At 37.4% G+C, this 19,106-nt stretch overlaps 1 protein-coding gene across 1 annotated transcript in view; it reads left to right on the top strand.

Annotated features, from left to right (window-relative positions):
* Nucleotides 1–14,631, top strand: part of Sclp (leucine rich repeat containing protein 20 sclp) — a 42,806-nt gene extending 28,175 nt beyond the window's left edge. Inside the window, exon 4 of the mRNA XM_089254700.1 lies at nt 10,395–14,631. Within this exon, the coding sequence (XP_089110826.1) occupies nt 10,395–10,603 (209 nt within the window). The 3' untranslated portion in view covers nt 10,604–14,631. The remainder of the gene's footprint in view (nt 1–10,394) is intronic.
* The last annotated feature ends 4,475 nt before the right edge of the window (nt 14,632–19,106 follow it).

Genomic DNA, 19,106 nt, shown 5'->3' with positions numbered 1-19,106 from the left:
CTACAGCTTGAGATAGAATGCAAAGCAAAAATTCATTTGAAAGGAAAGAAGGGATTGGATAACATTTTATACATTTACTACAGTATTTTCCCATACTTTTTTTCACCTGGCAGATACATTACAGTATTTCGAACATGTAACACGTTTGTCACAGGTCATACACTCGTTACCTTAAGGAATAGGCGCACAGGAACATTCCCAGAATAGAGGTACAATTCGAGATTTGGCGATGTACATAAACAATGCCATCCTTGCTATTCCCTATTTGGTGATATACCTTTTTCACCATTCTCACCAACCGCAATAACAACCGATGCAAACAGATGGGATTTTTTGTAATGAACATACGCACTATATTGAAATAATGAGGTCAATATTCTCGATATGGCACTTCATATAAAGCTTTCTCCTGCCAGACGAATTTTTCGGCTCAAATAGTGTCCTTTATCGAGAGGTTTGACTGTATAATCAAATTTGTGCCATTTCTGAAATAAGCGACACGAGGTGAAATGGCGATTGTAACTGCCAAATACAATATTTGGCAGTTACAATTTTAGGCAGACACATATCTAAAACACTCTCCGGCATTGGTGGAGGCCGGAGAGTGCCTGAGAGGATTGTTTACGAGCCGCGTATGTGTGATTTAATAGTAGCAATATAAAGAAATGATGATATTTGATGGATGACGCAAAAGCCACAAAAATAAAGAAATAAAGAAAAAGTAATAGGAAAAACAATGTTAGGAACTGGAACTTTTGGAACAGACATTGGAACTTAATTTGTTGGAAGAGGTGAAAATTAGTGTGAAACTGCCTGAACTTTACAGTCGATGCTTCTGCTGCTCTCATTTGAATTTGTGTCTTTGCTGCCGTATGTATTGGCTTTTGGCTTTTTTTTTTTTGGACGAGGACCAATTTGATCAAAAGCTGTGCCAAAACAAATGAATATTTAAAAATAAAATGACAAGAATACTTTGAACGTAATAAAACATATATTATACAAAAATTATATCACTTATCGTAAGAAACAATGGCTTGCATGAATTTAAAAATGCGAGAGTCATCAGAGTGATCGGATAAAGGTAGCTCTTTTTAAGGACGTGATGGGGGAAAAATTGTGTAAAAAAATGATAAGCGCTATAATAATAGTATCCTATAAAAGTATGATTAGCGTATATAATCTATATAGAAAGTAACAGAGTCGGTGTCTGCATTTAGAATATGCAATATCTGCTTGTGCATTTTTTTCCGAGGTTCAAAAATCCCCTTTAAAGTTTGATTTTTCCACTACTTAAGAACATACCGAGATAGATAGTGTCATTCTCCATACAAAAAAACGTCAAAGAATCTCCTTATACAGGATAATACACATAAAAAATGTCATTAAATTTAGAATGACATCTTAACTTTTTTTTATCCGTCACTTTATTTCAAACTAAAACGTTTTTTCACTGCTCCGATAAACTAATAACCTCTCAAGGATTTCAGGAGACCAAAAAAATTTAGTCATTAATAATAATCGAACGCCATTAGTTGAATAAATATTATCGCGTCAATCACTCTATACTTCTTTTTTTTTTCATTATTATTCCAGCGCTAAATGCGTATGACTTGGATGAGCAACTTTAATATACGTCTTCATCAACGCTTCAGTAAGATGATTCTCCAATAACTCAAGCATTTTTTGCCATGTGTTTTTTTCTAGAGTAGAGAGCAATGTAGGCATGTGTGGTGATTCCAATGACTTTCTCGAGTCGTTTTTTGATAGAGAAGATGATATCCAAAGTACGGGTGTTGCATGGGGTAATAAAATCCTTACCGATATTCAAGTGGAAGATGTGGAGGGGGGTCCTAAATCTTCTAAAAAAATATATGTGCAAGCAGAGCACCATGACCAGATTATATCTATCCTAGGGTCCTCAGGGAATGTGCTAATGCATTGCTGGGGCCAGTCGTACAGATTTATGAGTAGTGTTGCTGAGGGTATTGCCCCAGGGGTTGGACGCTTGCTAATGTGGTTCCGATATTTGAAAAGGGCAGTAGAGAGAAAAACCGTGTCGAATTATCGTCCACTGAATATTACGAGCTCCCTCTGGAAAGTTTTGGAAGCCCTTATCCAAATGAAATGGGCGAAGTGATAGACGAGGATAACATACTGTCGGAAAACCAGCATTTATTGAGGAAGGGGAAGTCGTGTGTAACGAACCTTCTTTGCTTGTGTGATCATGTGACTAAGGCTTTGAGGAAATAGCAAAAAACGTCGATGTTGTTTATCTTGATTTCCAGAAGGTATTCGATCCTTTGCCAACATGGTAAACTCTTGCAGCGTTTACATGCGATTGAATTGGGACAACTTGTTGAACTGGATAGAATCGTAGTTGAACGGGGAATTTTCCGATTTAACAGGTGTAAAAGAGTGGAGTTTCTCAAGGGAATGCCCTTGGCCCAATACTTTTTCCACTTTTTATCAATAAACTCGATCAGGGCATCGATGGGATTGTTAGCAAATTTGCAGATGACGCGAAACTAATGGGGGGTAGTCAGAAATCCAAGCGATACGAAGATGCTACCGACAAATTTTAATATGATTGAAGCATAGGCTAATGAATTCAGAATGGCATTTAACTGTTGATAAGTACATGGTTGAATTGTTAATTTTTGTTCGAACAACCCACGTTTAATTTACGAGTTGAATGGTATTACTATCCTGGATGCAACTAGGGTCACCGATTTGGAAATTCCCATCCACGAGCGACCTGGCTTTTTCTGAACATTGTATAAAAAAAGCAGATAGAATGCTCGGTTTCATTCTCCCGCTTTTCCGACGCTTAGTTCGTCCTGGATTGGGGTATGCTGTAAAGTTTTGGAGATCATACTTACAGAGGTGACATAGACTTGGTTGAGGTCGTGCAGAGAAGAGCTACATGTGCTTTTGTTGGCTCACAAGGCTTCAGCTATGAACAAAGACGTGGTATCTTGAATATGTTACATTGGAGAAACGCATATGTCGGTGGGGATAATTATGATCAAAGTGTTTAAAGTTTCCAACGGGATGGATAGGATGGACCATGAACCTTAATTTTAGGGCGTTTCTCTTCAAGAGGGTTGTTAATAAATGGAATAGCTTAACTCCTGGGGGGTCTTGAATTCTAACGCAATTGGCACGTTTGAAAAAGAAGTACGATACGCATGTTGGGATAAATCGAGAAGCTATCCATACTTAAATTAAGATAACCATAATCCTTTTCCTGGACAGTGTGTGCTATATAGTATTGATTATTAATTTATCCCTTCGTGATATATGCTTTATACTGGATTGCTATATTTTGATTATATTTGGCATCCATATATTTTATGGGCATAATTTTTTCAGCCACCTCGTTGGGTGATTTCACCTTTGTGTTTGTATTTGTATTTAAAAAATACATGTTTAAAATTGGTTTCTTATGAGAAAAACTCTCATGGATTGTGAACATTTCCATAGTAATATTTGACGAAGCAAAAACTACATATTATTATTTAATTACCGATTGATTATCTGCCAAAACTAGGATTATGTTTCGAAACTATACCACATTTAATTAAATATCTAAATTTAGATTTAGTTTACGGGTAATGTGACACTTCCAAATTCTCTGCGAATGCTTGAAAAATTCCCTTTGATGGCTGCTTTTTTGTTTATGTGTTTACTATGTACGCTGTTGCAATAGTTTCACTTACTCATGTAGAAAAAAATAAAACGAAATATAAATGAATGTGAAAGTGTGTGAGGGTATGGAAATTACACGGTTTCATTTTCGTTTGCCATTTCGTAACTATTCAATCATTATCTGGATCATTCAAAAGAATCTGCGTGGGAGTGAAAGGTTTTATATTCACAGCATCTTTATTTTTTGGGTTGAAACGTAATGACGATAATCTGATAAACTATCGAAAAAATACAACTTAAATTCACATCAGCATAAAAAACAATTTAAATGGTTTGTTATATGATATGCGTGGGTTGCGAAATTTCCTACTTTTCACGTGTGATAACTATAACATCGATATTTTTCTCCATCCGATTCGAGTCTTGATTATTAAGTATAAAGATCGAGAGATATGTATAGGGGGAATGTATCATTAGATACACATACACCGTCTAGCGAAATAGTGCTGTTCTGGAGTTTTAGAATTGTTAAGTGCCTTTGATTATTGCACCATATATTACCAATCGATGGTATTTAATAGCATAAAGTTTCATCTAAGCCAGGTTTGTGAGAATTTTCTGATTTTTTTCTCTCTTTTGCCGGTTAAGCAAATTATTTCTCCTATTTATTTATTTTTTTATTTGTTCATCGTTTGTGTCTCCAATTTACGGTATTTATTTTTCGGTGGTTTGCTTATAATTTCTCCTATTTATTTATTTTCCTACTTTTTCATATTTTGCTTATCCTGACATTACTCTTGCCAGTTACTTATTACTTAACCGTCCGCAAAATATTTCTTTCATTTCGTCTAGCCGAAAATCAATTGTCTCATTTATTCTTTTTGTCTGCAAATTTTTTTCTCTTATTTTTCTGGATTCTCTTATTTATCTATTATTTGCCGGTCTGCCAATTATTTTCCCCTTTTATTTATTTTTTTTTTTTGCCTGTTTGAGCACTTCTTCCTATTTATTTATTTTTCACCTGTCTGTACATTATTTTTCACCATTTTCCCCCAGTGTCTGTAAAAATTTTCAACTTTCGCTTGACCGCAAATTTTGAATAACAGTGATCTCTAAACGCTCGCCAATATTTTCAGAACGACATCAATTTTCTTTTTTCGTTTTTTTCAAAAACGGGGAATGCCGTATGGATGTGTGGTGGACGGTTGCGCGTAGTTTCAATTCAAGGCAGACAACACAATATAATATATACAGGACGAGAAACGAAACGCGGGATGACTCGAATCATCACACGATGGCGCTTCGAGCGCGTATATCAATCACCGCTCTGTGGGTGTGTCTTTCTCTTCCCCCACGTGTCGGCGACGACATCACAGCCGCATAGAAAATCCAGGAGCTGATGAAGGTAGCCAAAACAATAATAATGAGGGAAAGAACAGCACAAATTAAGGGACAAACTCAGGTAGAAAATTCGAGACATCCTTTTGCGGTTGCAGTTTGTTGAAACTTGTCTGAAAATTCAGAGGTCTCCCCTCAAACTTTCAATGAGCAATACCTCAGCTAATACTGAGTTTGAAACACGCAAGTTTTTTTTTTTTTCGTTGAGTTCAGAAAACACAGGGCAAGAACTTTCTTATTAGAAATTAGAGGACAAGGGCCGTATAAGAAATGAAATTTTCATCTCGTTTAATATAATAAATGAAACCTAATAAAATAAATGATATACCTAAAACAGACATGTTATCTGGATACAGTAGAACCTCGATTATCCGGGCTAATGGTTGGGAAGGTGTGATCACGGATAACCGAAAAACACAGCTATCTTATTCCTGTTAGCCATTCTGCACAGTTCCGAATTATTCAAAGAGAATGACATTAAAAGGGAACATTACTGGACCAGCCGATGAGTGATGTAGTCAGGTGATCACATCTGAAGTTACACCGTTCTTGTGCCTTGTTCTTCAGTTCGGGGGGAATACATTCAGAGTGACACCCGTTATACATGATTTTATCCGGCATTGCCTGCAATTGACAGTAAATTTGCAAATGCCGATCCCCAGGACAATGTCCGGTTATGTGTGTATATGAGGGTTGCCACTTCAACGCCTGGACACGGGACTTCAACTCTGAAAATCGGGAGGGGGGATCTGTGACAGAATGAAGAAATCCAGTCCTATGAAATGGAAATGTTTGATTTCATTACTAAACTTCACATAACCTTACGTAACCAATGAGAAGGAAGAAGAAAAAACAACATCAACAACAACAAACACGGATGAAACAATGATTGAATTGAAATTTTCGTAGCACGGTTAATCCAAGCTCGGATAATCAAGTTCCTACTTTATTTTTTCTAATTGAAAGTATGTTTCTATTAGGGATAGGAATCGATTGAAATTTTCAACTGATTCATCAAAAAAGTTTGATCGATAAATCGAATATTTTTCGTTACTATGTAATATTAACTTTGCTATAAAAATATTTTTATTCATTTCATACATCTGTTCGTTAGTTTTAAATGAATATAAGGATAAATTAAGATATCAAGGGTGGCCCCCATGAAGCAATTTAAGATGCTGAACGCTATTTGTCAATCTTGGAATTTTTTCACTTAGATCTTGCCATTTAAATCAGTTTTTTTATGTTAATCACACAAAAACACACACCAACCTGATTTCGAAACTACTTAAAATCTTCATACTGTTGCATGTTTCCTTAGAAACTTTTGTCTGACTGTTGGGAGAGGAGTTGATGCTTCCCAAATACAAATAAAAAGGCCACAACAGGCAAACTGCCCAACGAAAAGGCTGAAAAAATGCCTGCAAAAATATGGATGTCAAAAGTACATACGGAATACAAGAAATGTTTTGCTTTCACTGTGGAGACAATAAATTTCGGTCTTGTCTCCCGAAATTCCATCAAGCTCAATTTGAAACTGAAATTTCTGTATCACCAATTTTCATTAAATTGACATGTATTTCCCGATGCCGAAAAATTTTATTAATACATCGATTCAAATATTTTTAAATATGGTCACTCATTTCAAATATACGTCTGACTGACCGACTGAAATGGGACTTTGTAGGAAGTAACGGGCGTCATACAAATGCGCCTTTGTTCATTCAGTAAATGGTACGGCTCCGTATGAGCAGAGATCTTAAGTTGGGAATTTAGAATAATTTTCTAAGGGAAATTTGAGTTTCACGTGAGATAAAAGCGTGTATGAATGTAAGTGATGTGGGGGAAGAATTTTATTTATAGGAACTTAATTTAAGACATCAAAAACTGGTTTCGTCAAATAAATAAAACAAAATTACAAACTTTTCAGCAAACTTCAATCGAATTTTAATCGCATTGATCGAGTCGATTAACTCACCTAAAATTTTCCAACTGCGATTAACAATTGATCGATTAACCGACTCGATTAATCGGACCAGATCAGGTTTCTATAACCCACTGCAGAGAAGAAAAATTCCTTAAAAAGGACTTATTGGGCACGCGCTGAATATTTTTCACAGGTATATTTTGTGGACTTAAACCAGTTTTCCGTTCGAAGAAAGCCAAAAGGCAAGAAATATATAGGAAATAAAACGCGAAAAATGGAAGAATTTCATAGCAGAGGAAAAATTCTTGAACCTCGAAATTGCCTCTACCCGCGGCTTCGCGTATGTAAGATCATCCGGCGGAGAAAAATAAGGACGTATAGAAAGATATAAAGTTGTGTAATAGGAGAAAGAAAGGAAGGAAAGGATTCTTTCTTATGGGGTAACATCTTCCGAAAAAGTTCGAAATGGTCAGCTTCAATAACGTAAGAGCGTTATTGTCTTCTACGGGAAAGGATCGAGAACTTCTTTCCACTTACGCTACCTACAAGTAAGAGAAAACAAAAAAGAATTCTTCGAGTAAAAATATTTCCCTGAAGGAGAACTATCTAAAGAGTCTGAGAAGAATAAAACAGATGAGAGGCAACTCTTTGGGGAGAGTCTAGATAATACGTCCAAAAAAGCCGCAGGGGAAACCTTTGGAATTCCGTGGATTAAAAAGATATTAAACCAATGCAACACCAATCATTGGGAACGTATTTCGAGATGGTGAGCTTTTTACGTTTCCTCGGAGATGTTGTTCCGGTATTTCTGTCTGGAGGGAGCACCATCGTTGAAAAATATGAAATGATACATAAAAATCTTATTTCTAAAAGTTTTTGAACATTATTTGCAATCATTTACCAAGAAATGCCATTTAAAACTCGATGTCAAGAGAAAAAGATGCAATCAAGCTGGAAAATTGCATCGTCATGTGAGTGTTGGTCAAATAGAAATGTGACGTAAGTCTCTAACGGTAAAATGTATGTAACGGATGAAACTGCTTTTGCTCCGAGGGCAGAAATCACATTGTTCTGCAAGCCGGAATAAGCAAAAATAAATAAACGAAAAACAATAATAAAAATAAACATTTGGTAGATAATTTATGAAATATTATTTAAATGGAAATAAGAAACTGAGATGAACTGGTTTTTTATGATGTTCTTCTCCTCAGCATCTGATACTGACCTAGTTCTCTTCAGAAGGGGGAGTGAAAAGTCTACTTGTTTGAGTCCTCTTCAAAAGCCTCAGAAAGGTGAACCCACTGCCTTCCTTACGTTTTTAGAAAAGACTCAAACAAAAAAATATAGTGAGCGCTCACTATTCTCGCTCATTGCAGTGTTCGTGTTACCAATTTACTTTGTGATCATGTGACTAAGGGTTTGAGCACGAGCGAGAACGTCGATGTCATATATCTGGATTTACAAGAAGCGTTCGATCGGGTACAACATGGTAAATGTGTACCAAAGCAAAATGTCTTTAAAAGCATCAGAAAGGTAATCCTACCACCTTGCTTATGTTTTTGCAGAAGACTCAAACAAAAAAAGAAGTGGGCACTCACTATTCTCACTCATTGCAGTGTTCGTGCAACCAATCTACTTCGCTTTTACGATCATGTTACTGAGGGTTTGACCAAAAGCAAAAACGTAGATATCATAAATCTGAATTTTTTCAAAAGGCGTTTGATTGCATCCAAAATGGTAAACCCTTGAAGCGCTTACATGAAATACGGGGCAACTTGTTGAATTGGATAGAGTGGTGATTGTGAGATAGGTCATAATGTGTTATGGTCAACGGGGATATTTTTGATTGGACTGTTGTCATATGCGGAGTCTCTCAAGGAAATGCTCTTGGTCTCGCACTTTTTCATTTTTTTCCGATCAACTTAAGCAGGTTAGTGATAGGATTGTTAGCACCAATCAGTCGGGAATCCAAGTGTGATTGGGAGCTGCTACAGACCAACTTAAATTTGATCACATCATGACATTCAGCATTGAAAGTGCGTAGTCGTCCAGTTTGGCACGAACAGCCAACTGGTTTTTCCTGTAATAGTGGTTGTGAATAACTGGAGTAGCTTACAATTGCTTCTCGCGAATTCTGCCGCAACTGCTTGAAAAGAAATGCGATATTTATAATAGGATAAATCTAGAAACTATCCAAACTTGTGTGAAGACAACCATAATTTCTTGCGGGCTTTTCATTTCTTATAGCTTTTAGGGGTTTTTTTTCCCATGAGAATTGATTTTTTTGGGTTGTGGAATTTTTTAATATACAGGGTGTCCATTATGTGCAGCCGTTAGCTCATCAACCGTACGTCGTGGAGGTATGATTCCAATTTAAAAATTCGCTCAAAATTTGTTTTTTGAGCATTTGTACCAGTTTTGAGTGTTAAAATACACTAATTTGTGCATGCCAGAAAATAAAGAACCTAAATTTTTATACGGTATCCTTGTCCTCTGTCTAACTTTTATTTTGTGATACACTATATTTTCACTTTCAAAACTGGTACAAGGTCATTTTTGAAAGCCTTTTTTGAGCGTTTTTTAAATATTGAAACATTACCTTTACGACGAATGGTTGTTGAGATAAAGGTCACATTAGCACTTAAGGGGCCATTCAAGTACCCCCCACCCCCCGTCAGCAAAATTTCGTCAGCAGCTTAGAATATTTCATATCTTCAAAAAGGGGTGGTTGATGACGTAAGCAACCTTCAAACCCCCTCCCCCCCTCGTCATCAAATCCGAACCCCCCCCCTCGATGCTGACGTAATACTTGAATGACCCCTTATAGGGCACCCTGTTAGTGACATCTCTACCTTTTTACGGGCATATACACACTGTGCTTAGAAGAGTTGATCAACTTTGCCCAAGAATATTAAGAACACACCAACGAATAAGATTCAAATTTCAAGAAGCGAGAGTTTTTCACAAAGTCAAGTCCACAGTTGATTTAGATTTCTACGAAGGCACATATATTCGGGCCTTCAAAAATACACTAGTTAACGATAATAAATCTACACCCCCGACCGCAACACCATGGCTCAAATTCATTTCGAGCGGGAATTATAAGAAAATTCGAATAGACCAATCGGATAGCACAATTCCGCAAGTGTCCAATCAGGACGCTGCATTAGTATCTCACGCAGGCTCACAGCTTCATTCTGACCACGACGTTTGAAGTGAACAGACGTACTTCTTCCGCTGAGCAACCGAGATTTGGTATTCAACCCAAGTGGGAAACTCGGTCAGCGTGACTAGTGGTTAAATTTTCCTCTGAAGACGGCACCCAATGGTGTTGAAATGCATTAGGACTTTTTATTTTCGTGTATTTGCCTTATTCGTTGGTGTCTTCTTAATACACTGCGCTTATTTTCATACATTGCAGACGTGGACGCGGACAAGATCCGAAGCGCTCCTGCTCTGAAGGAACTGAATTTGGAAGAGAATCCTCTCACGAGGACGGCCTACGTCCAACTGCAGGTTCTCGTCCAGTCCGGGAAGTGCATCATCCACTTCACCGAACGCCAAGACGAAATCGACGATCTGTACGATTTCTCGGATTTCGGTGAGACTCCTCCAAACAGCAGCATCTGATCGTTCAGTTGATCTCAATGATGACTAGACGTCCTTTTTCTAACGCGTCTCGTTGAAGAGACGCGATTTCTATTTCTCTTCCCCTTTTTTTATACTTTTAGTCGTGGTTAAGTTTTCTTTCTTTCTTTTTTTTGCTACGGAATTGATATGTTTGTTCATATTTGTGTGACTGATATAAGTTTTTTTAAAAGAAAAATGTTGTTTTATAACGTCAATGCTGGATAATGTTTTTGTATCGATGCGTATCACTGTCGGGACGAGGGTATAATTTTTTTTTCGTCAAGCTTTGTATGGAAATGATGTACATATTAGATGAATGTGTATTTTTTTCGAAAAAAATATACAGTCAAATCCCGTTATAACGAACTCCAAGAGACCGGAGAAATCGCTCCGTTATAACGAAATTTCGTTGTTAAGGAATTCCTGGTTTTTTGAATTAGTACTAATTAAACTTATCTGGGGGAGTAGGAAAGTGTTCGCTATATAAAACGAGATTTTTGCTATAACGGTATTCGTTAAAACGGGATCCGACTGTATTAAAAATTATTATTGCAACTTGATTCTCGACATGCAGTTTATATAAGCACTTACCCACTTGATTGTATATGTTACTGCTAAAGCCTGAAGTGCAGTCGATTCGCGATGGGGCAGGTCACTTCACGAATTGGCCAAGAGTTGTGGCAAAAGTCCGAATTGCAGATAAGATTCGGATTTTGGCCGGTCATTTCGCAAAGTGGCCGGAGATGCCTGGCCAGAGCTCCATGTTTTGATGTCAGACAGGCTGGTAGGAGCCAAATCCCTTTTTTTTAACCGACAAAGTGTGATACATGTCTATGTATAGCAGTGGTATTGGATTAGCTCCATGTTACGAGAGTAAACAAGTGAAATTTCAGGGAGGGGAACTATAAAAATAATTACATAAACATATAGTTTTTCCTACCAAATTTTGGAGGAAAAAATGATTACCGCATGTTGATTGCTGTTTGAAATTCGGGGCAACTTGTTGAATTGGATTGAATGCTGATCGCGTGGTTACCATAACTAACATGAGGAATATTTATCACGAAAATATACGCCAACTTGACGATGATCCCGAATCATGTCTTTTGTTATCGGACTTGGGCAAGGGATCATCGGCCACTTCACGAACTAGCCGCTTCGGACATTGGCCAGGCTAATATTTAACGAAATTGGTCAATTAGCGAAATGACCAGCCACGTCTCAAGTAGGTCAATTTTGGGCTTTGACAGTAACATACTGTATAAAGATTTGAGCCAACTTTCATAACTTTCATTGAGCTGTTAAATCATATTTCAATCAGAGTGGTTTCAAGCCGATCAATTCGGAAACGCAGTCAACGTCGCTTATTATAATCACAGATAGTTGTATCATTCGGGTATTGTTACAACTTTTGCAAAGAACGGAACATAAACAATGTCATAATATGGGAAAAATTCATTTATAATTATCGGGACTTCTGATAATGTTATCATTTTTTCCCTATCGAAATTTGTTTTTGCGTAGTCTGAAGCTGAAAGTTAACCCAATCTCATCCCCCCCCCCCCGTAAGTTATCGTTATACAGCTGCAAGTCTGTGTTGGATGCTAGAAGGTTTTTGCTCCCCGTATCTCTTGTTGACAAACATTTTCGTACTAAATGTCGTAATCGGTCCATAGTTATTCCCTGCGATTAAGGGGCGACCGGGTGAGTTACCCGAGAGAAACCGGTATAAATCCCCGGAATTCCTTATAAAAAAATCGGGGAAAAACGCGAATCCATTAATAAAAACCGGGACATTTTAGAAAAAATTCTTTTGATGGACATTACAGTATAAAATTGCAAACAAAAAAATATATTACGAAAATATGATCACACTGTTTCTACGCAAAGGTGCCAAAATGAGTAAAAAGACATCAGGATAGATAGGGCTATGAATGCCGGGACGTCTCGCATATACGGGATTAAAAGGCGTAAAAATGAAGGGAAGGGATTTTTATTGCATTAAACTTCTTACTAAACTTAAAGCCAAAACTTCTATAATTAGTTTCGCGATCATTTTTCTAATTTCAAAATATTTCATGAAGACGTTCGCGTGCGGATTTTTTGAGATTTTAACTTACATTTCAAATGTTAGCGCTCCCTATTGGCTCCGTGGAGAACAAAACTGAAACGTAGTAATTGAGTGCACGTACTGAAGACAGCTGAGACACTTCAAGATCTTGAGTTTAAGTTTTGTATAAGTATTAACTGGAAATATATTTGTCATAATTTTTGTATTTTTGTCTAATAAAAATATTACGTACATATTGGTTAACGTACATTTACAGTTGTCGTGTGAATCACAATATTAGATTAAGCGGAAAGCTGTAATATTGTCTTTATGGGAGAAATTTTGCGTGGTTGCAGAAGGATTTTATCCGTTATCATATTAAATTAAGCGGTACGGATCGTATTTGATAATGATTCTATTTCATTCGATCTTTGATTGCGCAAACAAAAAACGGGTCGAATACGCGTCCCGAAATCCTTTTTCGAGACAGTGAATTTGATAGCGAAAGACCAGTATTTTCACCGTATTTTCAAGCGAGACTTTTTCTTGGCATCAGTAGGAATATAAACTTTTACGATGCATTTAAAACTCACAGATGAGGCTTAAATAAAACTTTAAAGCAAAAAGATGCGTAATACCAAATCGCACCATATGAAGCTTTAATGATCCAAGAATCACGTTGCATACTTTATACAAAGAAGACCAATATTTGTTTCATCAAAAATTATTGAATGTCCCGGAATCAATTTGCATTAAACAGAGGAATCTTGTCGGAAAATAACAGGCATCTGCGATTATTGATGCCGTAAATTCTTCCGATGACTATCGCATGAATGATCCCATTTAAGAACGTACACGATTTTTCCACCTTGCGTTTCAGACTATCGGTGGATTCGAATTTCGATATGAAAACACGCAGTTCAACAATCTTCAGGAAGAGAATAATCGTTCTGTGAATAACACTCTTATCAAGACGGTTTCGGGTTATTTCTGAAACTGGTGCTCCTAATTCTGGCATACACATAATGAGTGACTGGGCTTTCTCTCTCACTTCCATATGCTAAGAGAATGGCTCCTCGAAATTCCGAATACTTATTATATTAGTATATTAATTAAGGATTAGTATATTAAAATTTCCGTTGGATGACTTTCCCCCGAAGCGTCTTAGGTTTCTTCTTCACGTATAGGAAGGAGTTCTATATCTTAATCTCACACGAAAACAACACTTCAGACTATATTATTTTAAACTTCGTTATGAATCAGAAACTTTGAACATTGATTTCAATGACTTTTACAAGACTTCTTGAAACTATTTTCGAAAACTGCAGGAATCGATCGGAACGTCATGTACTCGGTGCTCGATTTAGAGTTCTCTAAGATTTGCTTCTTTATTCGCATTTTTTAAAGTTTAATTCGGTGCCTTGTTATTCAATGGATTTCTGTTATCAGGAAAACATATTTAGAAGTGATTGAAGTAAAAATTATTGAGTTCCTTTACAATATTCACGATGGTAATATGTATGAATTTTTACAATTTAAGTTTTGTTAGCTCGCTAGAAAAAGTTAAGGGAGGGATAAAACACATCATGTTAACAAGAACTTTTCCTCACACAATGTATAGCCGTAACGCACTGATCAACAGTGCCGTCTAGTGCTTGCGTTATGACTACGCATTATATAGCGAGTTGCTTGTTTAAATGTGCTTTGTCACTTTCTAAGGTTTTGCAAATGAGTTTTGAATCATCCTGTATAGTTTCTGTTAAATGTTTTTAAAAGCTCGATGAGATTTGTTTTTCTGATTACTTTTTACATTTGTTTTAGCATCAAATAAAAGGGATAAAATTGTCTTAAGCGGCCATTTTAATGCCAATTAATAGTTTATGATGCTAATCTTGATGTGTGTTTGTCGAAGATGTCAAGTGGAAAAAGTTGTTTTATTTGTATCGTGTGCCTGTGAATAAATCTCTTGATAATTTAAGCGTTTGCTCGCGTGTCTTTTTCACGCGATGACAAATTGCACCGTATATTCAGCACAACCTAATATACACCACCAAGTATAGTACAGTCTCGATTATTCAACATAAACGGTCGGTAGAACGTCGGGTAAGCGAAAATGTCGGATAAGAGGGAGTGGTTAAGGAAAAGCCTATTAATCGCCAAACTATGTTATAAGTTTTGTTGCCATGTTTGAGTAAATTTCAATTTTTAAACAACACAACGTTTGTCAAATTAACACGCAGACACATGCGCATTTAACAGACGATAAACCCATCAGCATATAATGATAAACTGCACTGCACTGAGTCAACACCGTCTATAGCAGAAAGCCTCGCGTGAAGCTTGTGACGCCACTGAAGGTCATCTCACCTATAGTCTTTGGATATATGTACTAAAAAAAAGGGTAAAGACGGCTGCCTGCTATATCCAGATGCTGTTGGCATAAATTTCTCCATTAGCATCTCAAAATTAGAACATTCGTCATTTACAAAGTTTCAGTCATCCGGCGAAAGGCCAAATTTTCAGCCATGGTCACCGGATCCGAATACGGACAACGGAGGGGCATTTTTTACGAGCTCTCTGAAACAGACTTACCCCTGGAGCTAAACGCCCATGATCTGGCCCGATCTTGAGATTCCGACGAAGATCTAAATTTCAGCACAAGGCCGGAAATGCCACTGAAGACCCATTATCACAGTTCAACAGGTTCACCGCTTAACACCATACAGGGAAGGTGAGAAAATAAACCAGTTCAGCTGTAAAGCGCCCGTTTGAGATCGGTTATTGTACCACAGTTGTGTGCTGTCTCGAAAACTATCCAACGGGATTTTACACGGGGGATTTCATCAGGGCAGTCATTTCAACTTTTTCCGGGGGGGGGGGAAGGTACAAAGAACATGTACTCAATGTATGTATATATATATATACGCCATATTTTTAGTGTATTTTCAAAAGCGGGGGCAGCTGTTTCTTCATTAATTGCAGACTGACAGAATTTAATTTTCTCGTTGCTGCCCAGCCTCAGGGAACTGCCTGGCGACGTACAGACTGCCCTTGCTGGCTATGAAGGGGGGTTATAGATAAGTTTGAGCAGGTTTGTGTAGACGTGAAGTGCTTGTAAGTTAATAGAAACAAAAAAAAAACACAAACATTACGGTCCAATAAATGCTACAATACACAAATATCAGTCACATAAACGCTACTATATGCAATATAGTTCATCAGTAAAATCAATAGTAAGAAAAGAAATATTATGCGATAAATGCAAGAATTGTAATGGACACAAAAATGAAATCATTTATGTACAATTCACGAAAATGTTACATAATGCAATAATGAGAAAAACAAAAATCTAACATGCAAAAGAAGTAATAGAAAAACAAGCCGAGATTATATACTAATTGCAAGATCAGCCATGTATATGAACATTTAACCATAATGTTACTCTATGCCAGTGATTCGCAACGTGGGTGTTAACGCCCCCTTTTGGGCGATGGAAAGTTCCAAGGACGGAAGAAGCTACGGGTATATAACATAGTATCCTATATGTTAGATTGCGTTGGGGGCGTGGGAGAAAAAAATTTCTGAAGGGGGCGATATATGGGACAAAAAATGTTGGGAAACTATTAGTCTATATAATAGAGTTGATCAATAAATTCGATAGCAAGATAAAGATTATACAGCTCGGTAATTCAGACTCTAACGTACTAGTATGCGCAGCACGTTTAGAGACCTGTGAAATTTGAGTTCTTGACATGACTTAAAATTACAACAGAACAGAATTTAATTAAATTTATTTCCCAGCGCAATGACGCTGTCTGATGACTTACAAACTGCCTTACTGAGGTGTGTGTGACTTAAAATTAGCAGACCAGACCAGAATTAAACTCTTTAGCTGATTCCTAGCACATGGGGCCAACTGCCAGCATAAAAACTGGCCAAGAAGGCCTGTGAAGAGGAAAAGGGTGATAGTGTTCGTGAATAGATGATATATGCTGCATGTTTGTGTAGTGCATGTAGAAAGAACTGGTCTTATTTGGTTGAAAGTCATGACCTGGCGAAACAGGCAAGTCCCACAGTCTGAATCTGTAGTCAGTATCACTTAAAAATTACAATAATCATATTAAAATGAATACAATCATACCGTATTGATACGAATACTTTTTCAAGTTCAGGTTTCACAACAGTCGTAAGATGTTTTCGAAAAAATTGTTAGTAGTAGCAATGTTTTTTGCATTCATAGTGGGGAACTCGATAAATTTAAGAACCTCATTGAATTTTAAGATAGTTTATATATTTCACCACTAGATGACAACGCAGTCTTCAGATCTAAATCGCAATTCTCTGAATACAGATAGATTATCCTCAGCCGTTAACATATAAGCAAAAAATACTTTCCTGGATACTATGCAGCGGTGAACTCGGAAAGAAAGTTTCCACCTCTTGGCATAGTATCCAGAAAAGACTTTTTCTTTGATGTAATGGCTGAGAAAAATCTCGCTATATGTACTGTCGCCACCTAGAGATCACTTTTTGAAGTTAAAAGGAAGGCAGATAAATGTCCACTTCGCGCGAAATTAAGAACGCAGAGTTGTGTCTCTCGTTGCATAAAAGGTAGCGCAATTATCAATAGGACCGGGGTTCGATTCCCGGTTTAGACAGAAAAGTTTTCTTTCCGAATTCATCTAGAAAAGTCTGTTTCTGAATCAAATATTTCAGATATATCTACAATTAATAGTAGTGGTTCCCACCTTTTTTTTTCTGGGCAAAAAACTGACCCGCAAGCCAAAAATTATGTTGCACCCATGAAATACAATTTCCGCATGTCGTTTGCCATGTAGTTGCTCAAAAAACTTTGGAATGCCAATGACAATGTCTTGACTACAATAGTCCACATGTCTAGTAGCACAGTGGTGAAATGCTCGTCGACCATCATGATTGTTACCGTTAAGCTCACGGGTTCGATCCTGGGGAAGGACATAGTAAGTTCTTTCCCTACCGAACCTGAGGTGACCCCCGATAGATGGTGCTTGAATATGCTCTTGCCGGAAGTTTCTGTCCACGACGATGGAAGACGAAAACGACTTTGTCTAGAGAGAGAAGGAATTTTGACTCGATTTGGTGCTAAATTGCCGTATGGCGATATATGATCGGAGTTGGTAGGCAGTAAAGTAGTAGTTCGGTATTTTCTGTGTGGTTTTTGGCAGGATATATATATATATATATATGTGGTCCCTCTTTCACACAAGGAACTTGTGTCTCTGCATTTAAGGGGTAAATCGTGTGAAGTGCTCTCTCTAGTAGTAGTAACGCTCTCTACCGATAAATTTTGTAACTTATTTGGAAATGTAATTGCATAAAAATATTTTTGCTCTCCAATAAAAATGCAGCAAGCGCGGTTTATTTCTATCACCAACCTCTCAACCGCGCTTTCGTTATTCACCTTTAAATTGGTGTAGTCATTTTCCGGACAACCTGTATGTATGAGTAGACCTATTCAACAAATATCGCATACACGTAAAGATTCATGTGCATTCATGTGCATACTTTTTCAAGTATGGAGGTTTCATATCGGCCGTAATGTATTGCAACGAATTGTGAATTAAGTATTCATGTCAAAACACTTGCGGTCGTTACATTTCTCCGTTCTCAGATCATTCACATGTTGAGGCTACTACTTAATCGTACATGCACCTCGAACACATTCCTTTACGAAATTTCTAACAAATTGGCACATTTCGGAATGTGTGTCTTTCAACGTATTCATGTCGTCAGAGTTGGGCTTGTTTCGTGTCCTTGCAGCAGGAATCTGTCTTGATCGAGAACTGTCTTAATTGTTCAAAAATGATTGAAGGTTTCAAAATAAAAGGTACCCAGATTCCACTTCTTTACGGGAAACGTTGCAAAAGATGTGAGGTGGGGTGAATCTGGTCATGCCATCTGTCTTTCATGTTTTGAAATACAGATGATAAATGCTTGAATTCTTATGTTATGTGAGCATCATGTTGTGGGTCTGCCGGCTCTCGTCGGAGAGACTTTTTCAAATGAAAGACTGGATCGCAATCCCGCTTTGAAGATGGGGAAACCACAGGACAGCTGAACACCACTAGGCCGCAAATGGGGTTTCAACCTGGATCCTCAAGATGAGAGTCGCACGATGCCCACACGACCGCATAGTTACACACTAGTTAAGACTGTAGTGAGTCGAAATTCAATATATTCATCACAGCATGTACAGACCATCACGATATTTACATAACATGAAAATTAGAGCATTTGTTATTTTCTACTTCCATGTATGAAAGGCAGATGGCAGCACAAGTATTATGCGAAACGGTGCTAGTGGCGTAGAAGTAAGATGCTCGTCTATCACCATTGAAGGATACGTTCAGGACATAGATATGCAGTAAAACCCATCTTAACGGACACCCCTTAGATGCAGTGACCCCTCTTTTA

The sequence above is a fragment of the Pholcus phalangioides genome, unplaced genomic scaffold, assembly GCF_987345545.1.
Source record: "Pholcus phalangioides strain wild (caught in Gottingen) unplaced genomic scaffold, Ppha-v1.0 ptg000042l_1, whole genome shotgun sequence".
Classification (NCBI taxonomy): domain Eukaryota; kingdom Metazoa; phylum Arthropoda; class Arachnida; order Araneae; family Pholcidae; genus Pholcus; species Pholcus phalangioides.
This window is presented reverse-complemented; position numbering and strand designations above follow the sequence as displayed.